Source organism: Salvelinus namaycush, chromosome 22, assembly GCF_016432855.1.
Source record: "Salvelinus namaycush isolate Seneca chromosome 22, SaNama_1.0, whole genome shotgun sequence".
In the NCBI taxonomy this organism is placed as follows: domain Eukaryota; kingdom Metazoa; phylum Chordata; class Actinopteri; order Salmoniformes; family Salmonidae; genus Salvelinus; species Salvelinus namaycush.
The window spans coordinates 17,747,432-17,760,061 of record NC_052328.1 but is presented as its reverse complement, the minus strand read 5'-3'; the positions used below and the strand labels follow the sequence as shown (position 1 = coordinate 17,760,061).

Here is a 12,630-nt window from a genome sequence, read left to right as displayed (position 1 = left end):
TTGTCCAATAGAAACTCTTGTTTGCAACTGTTGGACTAATGATTACACCCTAGATCAGCTAGATGCAGGCAAGAGTGTACAAGGCGGTATTGAATGTGTCACTATCTGTCCGTGTGTCACTGAAAATTTGAGTATCATGTAGCCTTAACCTATCGATGTTACATTAAACTGGGTGAATAGAATATGACAGTCATCCAATATGCTGTAATAGAAATAATGCCATGCTAATGAAAAAAATAATTGTCCTCCGTCATCTTAAATGTCACCAACCGCCACTGATACAGGTTTGTGCAAGCGTGTGCAATGTGGGCGTGTGTATGTGAGGTATGTGTAACAGGAATGTAAATTCATGAGATTTGTGTTGGTGGTGAGCTGTGTGGCTGAAGACGGGGGCACTGTGTGTGTGTGGTGTGTGTGGTGTGTGTGGTGTGTGTGGGTGAGCAGGTGGGTGAGAGCAGGTGGGTGAGAGCAGGTGGGTGTGAGCAGGCAGCAGCAAGCAGGCCAGTGAGACAACATGTAATTACACTTTCAAAGCCAGAGAAAGAGTGAAAGGGGGATAGGTAGGGAGGGAGGACCGGATAAAGCGATGGAGGAGAGGATGAGAGAAGAGTTCATAGCACAGCATGAATGCCTCTTCTCCTACTGCCTGACTATATTAATGAGCTTCACCCAGTCACATATTCAAACTACACACGCAAGCACCTACTTCCTTTTTCTCTCTTCCTTCCTTCTGCATTTTTTGTTTTGCTTTCACAAGCTTCTCGTTTCTATCTTCCCTCTTTCTGCATTCAACTCTCTTCACAATTGCTTTTTCCTTCTCTCATCCTCCTCTTTCTGCTCTCTCTCTCTCTCTTTCTGTTACCTTCCAATATTATTTTCTTCTCTCTCTCTCTCTCTCTCTCTGTTCTCCAGTGGCATCTCATTCTGCTGGTCCACCCGCCCTCCCCATCTGTCTCTCACCTATCCCCTTCTTTCTCTTTCTATCACTTTCTCTTTCTATCACTTTCTCTGTCTCTCTGTCTCTCTCTCTCTCTCTCTCTCTCTCTCTCTCTCTCTCTCTCTCTCTCTCCCCTAAAGCACACTCTTTCTCTCCATCTCTCTCCCTTCACCTCACCTCACCTCTCTGTCAAAGGGACAGCTTGTCATGTTTTCCGCTTGGACTGCAGATAAACTCCAAACAAAGGGAGCAATTGAGAGAGAAAGGTAGAGAGAGGGGGAGGGAGGAATGGAGTGCACTGCCGCTGGCAGGGCAAGCTAATTCATTCCAACACACACACATACACACGCACTCTGACTCTCTGCCCCCTCACTGTGGCATCTTAGCTCCCTTTTGCTCTCTTTCTGCACTCATAAACACACACGTGACAGACATTGCAGGCCTATACACACACGACTCACACACACCACCTACCCTTGATACGTACTGTTGGCCTTCACATCCTATCAAACATAACTAAACACACACTCTCTACAGTACAGGAACACACTTATGCAGGCACATGTTGACTCACAAACAAACATCCTGTAAGGTTGCTCACCATCGTGTGCCATGAGCGATTTTAGACGATGTGTTGAGGGACAAATCACTATGCCCCAAATGCTTTGAATGGCATTAGCATTGGAAGTCTGTGTGTTCCCAGTGGAAATCCTGGTATTCCATGGTGAGCACAGAAGCTCAGTGGGAATATCTACATCATTCCCCTTTGTTCCCACAGAGGCATGCCAGACATGGGTGCGTGTGTGTCATTGGAATGGGGGGGGGGGGGGGGAATTTGAATGGGGAATGTTTGGATCTCATTGTGTCTGTATATCACTGAGGTGTTACTCACACGTACAGTATATTCAAACTTGTTCTCTTATGCCACACATGCCACATGCTAACACATCGTGTGTATTATACTGGCCACTGAAGACCGGGAACAGACATGCTACAGGACTTAAGTGGCAGTGCAATGCTTCTCCCACTGACACCTGCTCCTGTCACCTGAATGAAACGGCGTAACCTCCTACCCAGAAGGAGCTTCACTTCCACAGCCAGAGGCAACAGGGGATTGAGGGAGTATGCGTTTGCCCACGCAAATATCTTGCTTTCCAGGAACTGTAGGTCACAACGTGGCACAAACAAGCTCTCACTGTCCTAAGTGCGTCCCTGGGGCTCCGGGCGAAAGCGGAGTGGGTAATTGACGAGGCGAGAGACACGGAAATAAGAGATGACTGTTATTTAACTCTCTTCTCTGTTTCTCTCCCTGTCTGTCTGTGTGTCTGTCTGTCTGTCCCACAGTACGACTACACGAAAGTATCTCAGAGGAAGGCTTCCATTACCTCGTCTTTGACCTGTGAGTATACTAATACCTGTCAGCCGGTCCCACTGCTGTCTCTGGCACGTATACTCTCACAACTCTCATACTTAATGGTGCTTACTGCTTATAACACCAGAGAATACAACGTGGCTTTGATTCCTACAGAGGCCACATGTAATGACTATGTGTATTAATTCTAAGTCTGCTAAATTACCATATTATTATCATGAGTACATCTAATACCCAAAACCACCAGAAAGGTTTATTTCTTTAGTTACAGTAATATCTACTTTGTTGTTGTACTCCAGAGGCTGTGATGGTGTGTATGGGTATCAGCAGTGGTGTACACCAGTGTTAACCAACTCCAGTCCCTGAGTACCTCCCCCAACGGCCCACATTTTTGTTGTGGCCTTAGACAAACTCGAGGCCTAGAGTTGGGAAACACTGGTGTACTCTGAGAGTTTTATGTAGAACACACAGTCTATCGGGTCTGTTCTGACAGGGGGAGAGGATAAGGTGACACGCACTGTGTCCCCACAGGGCATTCAGAGGACACATTTTGGGGTTACACCCTAGCCCCAATTGTTGGCAACATCCTTACTCAACCAAAACACCTACTTAATTGTCTTAGACTATGTTGTCTTTTGCATAAATCATGCATTTATGTGTGTGTGTGTGTGTGTGTGTGTGTGTGTGTGTGTGTGTGTGTGTGTGTGTGTGTGTGTGTGTGTGTGTGTGTGTGTGTGTGTGTGTGTGTGTGTGTGTGTGTGTGTGTGTGTGTGTGTGTCCAGTGGAACATGCTCTCTCTGGGCTGTGTTTCCTGTTGTCTCTGGTAGACTGGGTGTTTGCCATCATACCATCATGGTTCCAGACTGGTGTCCATGTGTCAACTAAGCTGTTGTTTCTCTCCTCCCAGTGTCACCGGTGGAGAGCTGTTTGAAGACATTGTTGCCAGAGAGTATTACAGTGAGGCTGATGCCAGGTGGGAACACACACACACACACACACACACACACACACACACACACACACACACACACACACACACACACACACACACACACACACACACACACACACACACACACACACACACACTATACAAACACACACACACACACACACACACACACACACACACACACACACACACACACACACACACACACACACACACACTATACAAACACACTCTCCTATATGCACACAAACAGTACCAGTCAAAAGTTTGGGAACACCTACTCATTCAAGGGTTTTTCTTTATTTTTACTATTTTCTACATTGTACATCAACACTATGAAAGGACACATATGGAATCATGTAGTAACCAAACATATTTTATATTTGAGATTCTTCAAAGTAGCCACCCTTGATGACAGCTTTGCACACTTCATGAGGAATGCCTTTCCAACAGTCTTGAAGGAGTTCCCACATATGCTGAGCACTTGTTGGCTGCTTTTCAATTCCCTCTGCAGTCCAACTCATCCCAAACCATCTCAATTGGGTTGAGGTCGGGTGATTGTGGAGGCCAGGTCATCTGATGCAGCACTCCATCACTCTCCTTCTTGGTCAAATAGCCCTTACACAGCCTGGAGGTGTGTTGGGTCATTGTTCTGTTGAAAAACAAATGATAGTCCCACTAAGCGCAAACCAGATGGGATGGCGTTTCACTGCAGAATGCTGTGGTAGACATGCTGGTTAAGTGTGCCTTGAATTCTAAATAAATCACTGACAGTGTCACCTGCACAGCCCCCCCACACCATCACACCTCCTCCTCCATGTGACTGCACTTGAAGAAATTTTCAAAATAATGATGCACTGTCATTTTTCTCTTTGCTTATTTGAGCTGTTCTTGCCATAATATGGACTTGGTCTTTTACCAAATAGGGCTATCTTCTGTATACCACCCATGCCTTGTCACAACACAACTGATTGGCTCAAACGCATTAAGAAGGAAATTAACTTTTAGCAAGGAACATCTGTTAATTGAAATGCATTCCAGGTGACTACCTCATGAATCTGGTTGAGAGAATGCCAAGAGTGTGCAAAGCTGTCATCAAGGCAAAGGGTGGCTACTTTGAAGAATCTCAAATATATACACTTTCTTGGTTACTACATGATTCCATATGTGTTATTACAAAGTTTTGATGTCTTCACTATTATTCTACAATGTTGAAAATAGTAAAAATAAAGTAAAACTCTTGAATGAGTAAGGGTGTCCAAACTTATGACTGGTACTGTATATAGTACAGTACACACTATCATTTTAAATCCATGTTGAGAACACACAACACTGCAACTGTTGCCCCCAACCTACGTTTGTTTGGGCCTCACTTGGCTTCCGTTGAAACCCAGCTGTGTCTGTATCATAACATGTACCTTTGGAAACATTTGTACATATGAACTTAATACGGGAAAATACATCCTCTTCTTCACCACATGGACGTTGTGTATAACTATACAGTACCACACTCATGCTTTCCTCCCTAGGGTGAGCATTGTCCTGGCAGTGTGTTTGTGTGCCATGTGGGAGAGAGTGAAACTTGGTGTGGGCCAGGGGTGAGTGTGGCTCTCAGAGAGGGGAAGGAAGCTGCAGTCAGCATGTGGACATTATGGAGGCGCATTGCTCTGTTCTGGCTGCAAAGAGTTTCTGGGGTCAGGCTCAACCACGTTGCCTGAGCTGCTCATTTAATCAAGCAGAAGAGGAAGAGAGGGAATATGATAGATAGGGTGAAAAATGCCTCTGGGAGTGTGACTCCTCACTAGTACATGGAGAGGAGAGGGAGATGCAGAAACAGAGGGACAGGGAAAGAGACTGGATAACCAAGAGAGGGTGAGAAAAAGAGGAGAGGGGACAAGGAGGGGGGAGATAAAGAATGTGGGTAGAGTGAGAACAAATGTGTATGAAAGATAAGAGGGGCAACAGAGAGTGAAGGGGAAATGGGGTCTGAAAATGTGTGTGTTTGTGTGTGTGTGTAGGCCCATGTCTCCCTGAGACTGAAGGAGGGAGAGAGGGCAAGAGACGGGGAGACTTTATTGGGTAAAGGCAGTTCTGGTGCCTGCGTAGTGGAATGGAATGCAGGGCACAGATTTGGCCAAATTTGGACACAAGACATGCTTTTCTCCTGATTACTCTGAAAGAAAAACACAGAGAATATATCACGAGTACCACGGCCTCCTAGGACCCCGTCTCTCATAGCATCCACTCTCTTCTCTCTCTCTCTCTTTCTTTTATTATACAGTCCCTCTTCTATTGTCTTCTTCCTCCACTTTTAACCCAGTCTGACTAGATGGAAAGGGGCTGTTGTTTTTAAGGCTCGATTGATGTAAAACAGCACATTAGTGGCTGCTCAGCTCAGTTTTTAAGTAATACAATGTGTTAGAGAGTAAATAGAAGGTTGAACCAAAAACCAGGAACCGGACCCTGTACTATCAAACCCACTTCTCCTCACACATACTGAAGTTGATAATGACCTTATTCACTATGGCAGTTGTGGTGAGTCTACAGATGAAATCTCTGATAATGTATCCCAAATAGGTGGTTGTTTTTACCCACAGACTGTGGAAAACTGCAGATAATTCACCTTGGCAGTCGCCGGCAATGTTTAGAGTAGGGCCAAAAAGCAACAACTTCAGTATTACTCAACGTTTGCTTTAAAACTCCATTGGAGGGGTAGGCCCATCTAGATGGAATATAACTGCGTGTGTGTAATTCGTCCAGCCAGATTGTGGGGAGGATATGACAGATGTGAGGTCGACAGTAGGAAATTTGCCTTGGCGCTGAGGGGACATGCTAATATATCTGCTGTCTCGCAGGCTTTTGGGTTCAAAGAAAACAGAGCTGTTAGGGAAAAAGGGCTGAGGCTAGCGAGGTTCCTCTGACTCCACACAGAGTCCTCTGCACAGTTGCTCTTCCTCTCTCTTTCTCGGCATCTCTCTGTCTTTCTCAGTCTCCCTATTTGCTCTCTTTCAGTCTCTCTCTGTCTGTCTGCCTCTTTCTCTCTGTTTTTCTCTTGGCTCTCTCTCTGTGTCGCTCTCTCTGTGTCGCTCTCTCTGTCTGTCTATCTCTCGCTGTCTCTCTCTCTGTCTCCCTCTGTCTGTCTCGATCAGTCTGTAGTTGTAGTTTACTGTTTCTAATAATAAGAATCAGCAGTAGTCATGAATTGGATTAATTTAGTGAATCTCAAAGTGCTCAAAGTGCTTAAACAGCAAGGGGAAACTCACCTCATCTGATCCATAAACCAGTGGTTTCCATTAGTTCCTACCCCTGACTGTGTCAGTGTGTGGTGGGTGTGATGTGTCTGCTGTGCATTGATGTGTGCGTTCTGTGTCTCCTCTCTCTGCAGCCAGTGTATCAATCAGATCCTGGAGAGTGTCCACCACATGCACCAGCATGACATTGTGCACAGGGATCTCAAGGTGAGTAATCCATCACCATGGCAATGTGCAATACCTGTTTGGGGGGGGTGCGGTGCGTCATCATGCCCCCAACCCCCAAATTCCTCCCACTGGCAACCTTACAGGGTCATATGCATACACACGCACACACATGCGTGTATACGTAAGCCAATGAAAACTCGCACAAAATTGCAAACACGTGGGCAAATGAAAAAAAATATTCGGACGTCAGAGAGAGTGACTGGGCTGGTGCTGATGAATTGTGCGTAGAGGCACTGAGCCAGACAGTGCATTTCAGGTGATTATCATCCCCCAGCCCCTCTCCCTCTCCCTCTCCCTCTCCCTCTCCCTCCCTCTCTCGCTCTCTCTCTGTATCTCTGACGAAAGCAGACGAACACCATTTGGCTGCTATTTATAGCCAGGGTGACATCACAGCGAATAGACACAAAGCTGGCTAGCCTGGGGATACTTATCACCATACTCCAGTATTAACAATAGGACACACTTCAAAGAGTTATTTTGTTTTTGTTTAGGTGAAAAACAGACCCATGCTTGACATTAAGGCATGCTTACCTTTGTCAAGAGCAAGCCGTTTACGTGCTCTAGTCTACAAGATGAATGTTGAACATCACAGAGTGCCACTTGAATGTACAGCTCTTATAAACACGGCACTGAAAGCATTGTTACCAATACTACTACAACTGCATCTTGTATCAACACCATTATTCTGAATACATTTACCAGTAAAACCATCCGTCATTCAGCTGGCAGGCTGGGAGGTGTTCCACGAAAGTCAAATGCATTGTAACTATTGTTGCCATCAGATTGAGAGCCCTCCAACGCAGAGACCAGCAGTAAGTGAAGGGGAAATAATGAAGTGTGTGTGTGTTTTTGGTTTTACTATCCTTGTTGGGACCAGAAGTCCTCACAAGGATAGTAAAACAAGGAGAATTCGGACAGGTGGGGACATTTTGCCGGTCCCCACAAGTAAAAAGGCTATTTTAGGCTCAGGGGTTAGTGTTAGGGTTGCAATTAGGGTTAGGTTTAGTGTTAGTGTTAGGTTAAGGCTTAGGGGAAGTAGGATTTTGAATGGGAATCAATTGTTTGGTCCCCACAAGGATAGTAAAACACTTGTGTGTATGATATTTGCTGTTAGCATGGAGTGAGGTCTCGGCACCTCCATGCTATGATGCTATGTCCTTTGGACATTTTAAAGAGAGAGAGGGGCCCAGTTGCACTAGATACATAGATAAAGATGAAGGGCCCTATTTTCATCTGACGTTAACAGCATTAGTGTCAAACACACGTTTGCAATTTCATCATGTAAAAACTGGCACACTGGCATTTTCCAGCCCCAACGCCAGGTTTGACCATTTACCTGTTAGACATCAGCACGCTTGCGTTCAGATGGGAAGGGTTGGAAATAGGTGTGTCCTTAAAAACATGATCCAAAGGGCTAATTTCAGGCAGCGCTGGTAGGGATATTTAAGACCAACCAAAAGCAGTTGGTTATGAATTTTGACAGCAGAAACACAGCCTATCCAGCCGTGACGCACACTGCCCATATGAGCATGGAACAAGAGGGGTGTATCACACCGGCCGTGATCGGGAGTCTCATAGGGCGGCACACAGTTGGCCCAGCGTCGTCTGGGTTAGGGAAGGGTTTGGCCGGGGGGGGCTTTACTTGGCTCATCGCGCTCCAATTACTCCTTGTGGCGGGCCGGGTGCCTGCAGGCTGACCTCGGTCGTCAGGTGAACGGTGTTTCGGGTTAAGCTGGCGGGTCATGTTTCTGAGGACGCATGACTCGACCTTCGCCTCCCAAGCCTGTTGGGGAGTTGCAGCAATGAGACAAGATCGAAATTGGGGAGAAAAAGGGGTAAAACTTATAATAGCCTGTATCGATGCCACAAATGCTGATGCTCCAGATACTCAACTAGTCCAGTTGTATTGCTTCTTTAATCAGCACAACTGTTTTCAGCTGTGCTAACAGAATTGCAAAAGTGTTTTCTAATGATCAATTAGCCTTTTAAAATGATAAACTTGGATTAGCTAACACAACGTGCCATTGGAACACAGGAGTGATGGTTGCTGATAATGGGCCTCTGTACGCCTATGTAGATAATCCATAAAAAATCTGCCGTTTCCAGCTACAATAGTCATTTAGAACATTAATAATGTCTACACTGTATTTCTGATCAATTTGATGTTATTTTAATGGACAAAAAATGTGCTTTTCTTTCAAAAACAAGGACATTTCTAAGTGACCCCAAACTTTTGAACGGTAGTGTACATGGAGGGAAAGAAGAGATGAACACCCCCCAAACACACACACACACACACACACACACACACACACACACACACACACACACACACACACACACACACACACACACACACACACACAAAGAGTCCATCACAATGGGCTGGCTGCCTGCATGGCATCTCCAGAGGCTGAATTTCTGAAGGTAAACAAGGGAAGAGAAAAGGGGAGGAGAGAGGTGCTGGTGGCAGCTGGGTTACCATGGCAGCCTGTATGACGTCACACTGCTGCAGCCCCAGTGTAGAGACTAATTCATCCCGACGGTTGTCATCTCTCGCGCTCTGTCTTTCTGTCTCTGTCTGTCTACTCTCTCTTTTTCTCTCCTCTGCCCTTTACCTCTTTCTCTGTTCCCCAGGTCTCTATTGCACTCTGTCTCTCTCCCCCTCTCTTTCTCTCTGTATCCCTATCTCCTGAGAGAGAGAGACTTAGCAAAAGTGTCACGCGCCCGTCGCAGCATGAATCAAACTGAGCCAGGCCCAAGAGGGCACTCGGCACCGCATTGAAGAGCATACACAATTACGTTCACGCCCCTCTCTGACCCCCTGTGGTACACTCCATGTATGTCCACCCACTTCTGACACACATGACTTTTAATGATTCATGCCTGTCTTCATTTTCACCTACAGTACATTTTTTTCATGGAATTTCTGAGCGAGATACGTGTCATGTTTTGCGGTCAGCGTACATGGACCTCACAGTTCCGTTGAATGACTCAACTCTGTCTGTGACTTTTATATTATAGCCTCTTGATGGAGTTTGTTCTTCAATTAGTTTCGCCTCATTGATTGATTCTCTTTATCTGTCTCTGTGGTTTTGCTCTGGTCTGTAGCCAGAAAACCTGCTCCTGGCCAGTAAGCTGAAGGGAGCTGCAGTAAAGCTGGCTGACTTTGGGCTGGCCATCGACGTGCAGGGAGACGAGCAAGCATGGTTCGGTAAGAGTTTGACTGAACATTCAAATGTACATGACATAAAAAGACCAATGATAGTAATGACAGAAAAACCAAGAGGAAAGATGTACAATGGCAGGAAGAAGTCAGAAGTCAGTCTTCAGTGAATAAAAATGGGTGATCAGTACACTGGGCTTTAATGGTAGTGTCACTGATCTTACTACTGCAGTCCTCTGGGCTAATGACAATTTTTTACCTCCTCCTTTCTCCTCCCACTCATTCCTCTCCTCTTTCTGCATTATAATTTGCTCACCCCTCCCTCCTTCCATCTCTCTGCCTACCATCCCTCCATCTCTCACTGACTGGCATGATGTCACTTGGTATTTGCACATCAAGGTAGTGAGGCCAGAAGTTGTTCAGTATTGATAGTAGGGCTCCTCACCTTTAATCGGAGAACTATTTGATTTGTCCCCCCCGTGTCTATCTTTCAAGTCAGAGCAGTTTGAACCTGTCACTTACACCAGACCCCAGAGAGAAACCAGGGCCAGCAGGCCTTCGCTGAGTACCCACATACATTAATATATGTTTATTAGATCAGTGTAGAGGAATCAGCTCCAAATTGGCAGAATTGGTTTTATATTGCCAAAGAGGCAGATGTCTGTGCCCACTCCAGGGACAGACTAGACATCTCTGAATGGAAGCCTGGCTGGTTCCTTCGTGTCAGATCAAAATGCTACTCATTAATACTGCCCTACCAAGCAAAAGAGCAGTAACTGCACATTTGGTCAAAAATTTGTTATTTACATTTTTTATACATTAAATACAGTTGAAGTCGGAAGTTTACATACACTTAGGTTGGAGTCATTAAAACTCGTTTTTCAACCACTCCACAAATTTCTTGTTAACAAACTATAGTTTTGGCAAGTCGGTTAGGACATCTACTTTGTGCATGACAAGTAATTTTTCCAACAATTGTTTACAGACAGATTATTTCACTTATAATTCACTGTATCACAATTCCAGTGGGTCAAAGTTTACATACACCAAGTTGACAGTGCCTTTAAACAGCTTGGAAAATTCCAGAAAATTATGTCATGGCTTTAGAAGCTTCTGATAGGCTAATTGACATCATTTGAGTCAATTGGAGGTGTACCTGTGGACGTATTTCAAGGCCTACCTTCAAACTCAGTGCCTCTTTGCTTGACATCATGGGAAAATCAAAAGAAATCAGCCAAGACCTCAGAAAATAAATTGTAGACCTTCACAAGTCTGGTTCATCCTTGGGAGCAATTTACAAAGGCCTGAAGGTACCACGTTCATCTGTACAAACAATAGTACGCAAGTATAAACACCATGGGTCCTCGCAGCCGTCATACCGCTCAGGAATGAGACGCGTTCTGTCTCCTAGAGATGAACATATTTTGGTTCGAAAAGTGCAAATCAATCCCAGAACAACAGCAAAGGACCGTGTGAAGATGCTGGAGGAAACAGGTACAAAAGTATCTATATCCACAGTAAAACAAGTCCTATATCGACATAACCTGAAAGGCTGCTCAGCAAGGAAGAAGCCACTGCTCCAAAACCGCCATAAAAAAAGCCAGATTACAGTTTGCAACTGCACATGGGGACAAAGATTGTACTTTTTGGAGAAATGTCCTCTGGTCTGATGAAACAAAAATAGAACTGTTTGGCCATAATGAGCATCATTATGTTTGGTGGAAAAAGGGGAAGGCTTGCAAGCCGAAGAACACCATCTCAACCATGAAGCAGGGGGTGGCAGCATCATGTTGTGGGGGTGTTTTGCTGCAGGAGGGACTGGTGCACTTCACAAAATAGATGGCATCATAAGGAAATTTATGTGGATATATTGAAGCAACATCTCAAGACATCAGTCAGGAAGTTAAAGCTTGGTCGCAAATGGGTCTTCCAAGTGGACAAGGACCCCAAGCATACTTCCAAAGTTGTGGCAAAATGGCTTAAGGACAACAAAGTCAAGGTATTGGAGTGGCCATCACAACGCCCTGACCTCAATCCTATAGAACATTTGTGGGCAGAACTGAAAAAGCATGTGCGAGCCAGGAGTCTTTCAAACCTGACTCAGTTACACCAGCTCTGCCAGGAGGAATGAGCCACAATTCACCCAACTTATTGTGGGAAGCTTGTGGAAGTGCTACCCAAAACGTTTGACCCAAGTTAAACAATTTAAAGGCAATGCTACCAAATACTAATTAAGTGTATGTAAACTTCTGACCCACTGGGAATGTGATGAAAAAAAATAAAAGCTGAAATAAATCCTTCTCTCTGCTATTATTCTGACATTTCACATTCTTAAAATATAGTGGTGATCCTAACTGACCTAAGACAGGGAATTTTTACTAGGATTAAATGTCAGGAATTGTGAAAAACTGAGTTTAAATGTATTTGGCTAAGGTATATATAAACCTCCGACTTCAACTGTACATGCTTCATGTGGACAAATATCCAAATATCCTGTTGTGTTATGGAGAAAATGGGGGTTCATGTTAGCAGGAACAGCAAAAAGTTAAAGCGAAACCAAGGAAAAAGCCAGTAACTTCCATCACACACGTCAGTTACTGCCTTTTTCCTTGGTTTCACTGAGCTTTGGGCTGCGGTGTCTACGGTAAACCTTGGTATTATTTATTGTTCTTTGCTGATACAAGTCTCAAACTATATGGCACTGACAGCCACATACCAATAAAT

The 12,630-nt window shown here is 44.9% G+C and overlaps 1 protein-coding gene across 5 annotated transcripts in view; it reads left to right on the top strand.

The window, feature by feature from the left end:
- The window catches only part of LOC120017633 (calcium/calmodulin-dependent protein kinase type II subunit gamma), a 107,859-nt gene that overhangs the window by 61,869 nt on the left and 33,360 nt on the right, over nucleotides 1-12,630 (top strand). For all 5 annotated transcript variants that reach the window (XM_038960535.1, XM_038960537.1, XM_038960534.1 and 2 more), the window contains exons 4-7: nucleotides 2,282-2,336; nucleotides 3,217-3,282; nucleotides 6,647-6,719; nucleotides 9,852-9,954. In XM_038960535.1, coding sequence (XP_038816463.1) covers nucleotides 2,282-2,336; nucleotides 3,217-3,282; nucleotides 6,647-6,719; nucleotides 9,852-9,954 — 297 coding nt within the window. The remainder of the gene's footprint in view (nucleotides 1-2,281; nucleotides 2,337-3,216; nucleotides 3,283-6,646; nucleotides 6,720-9,851; nucleotides 9,955-12,630) is intronic.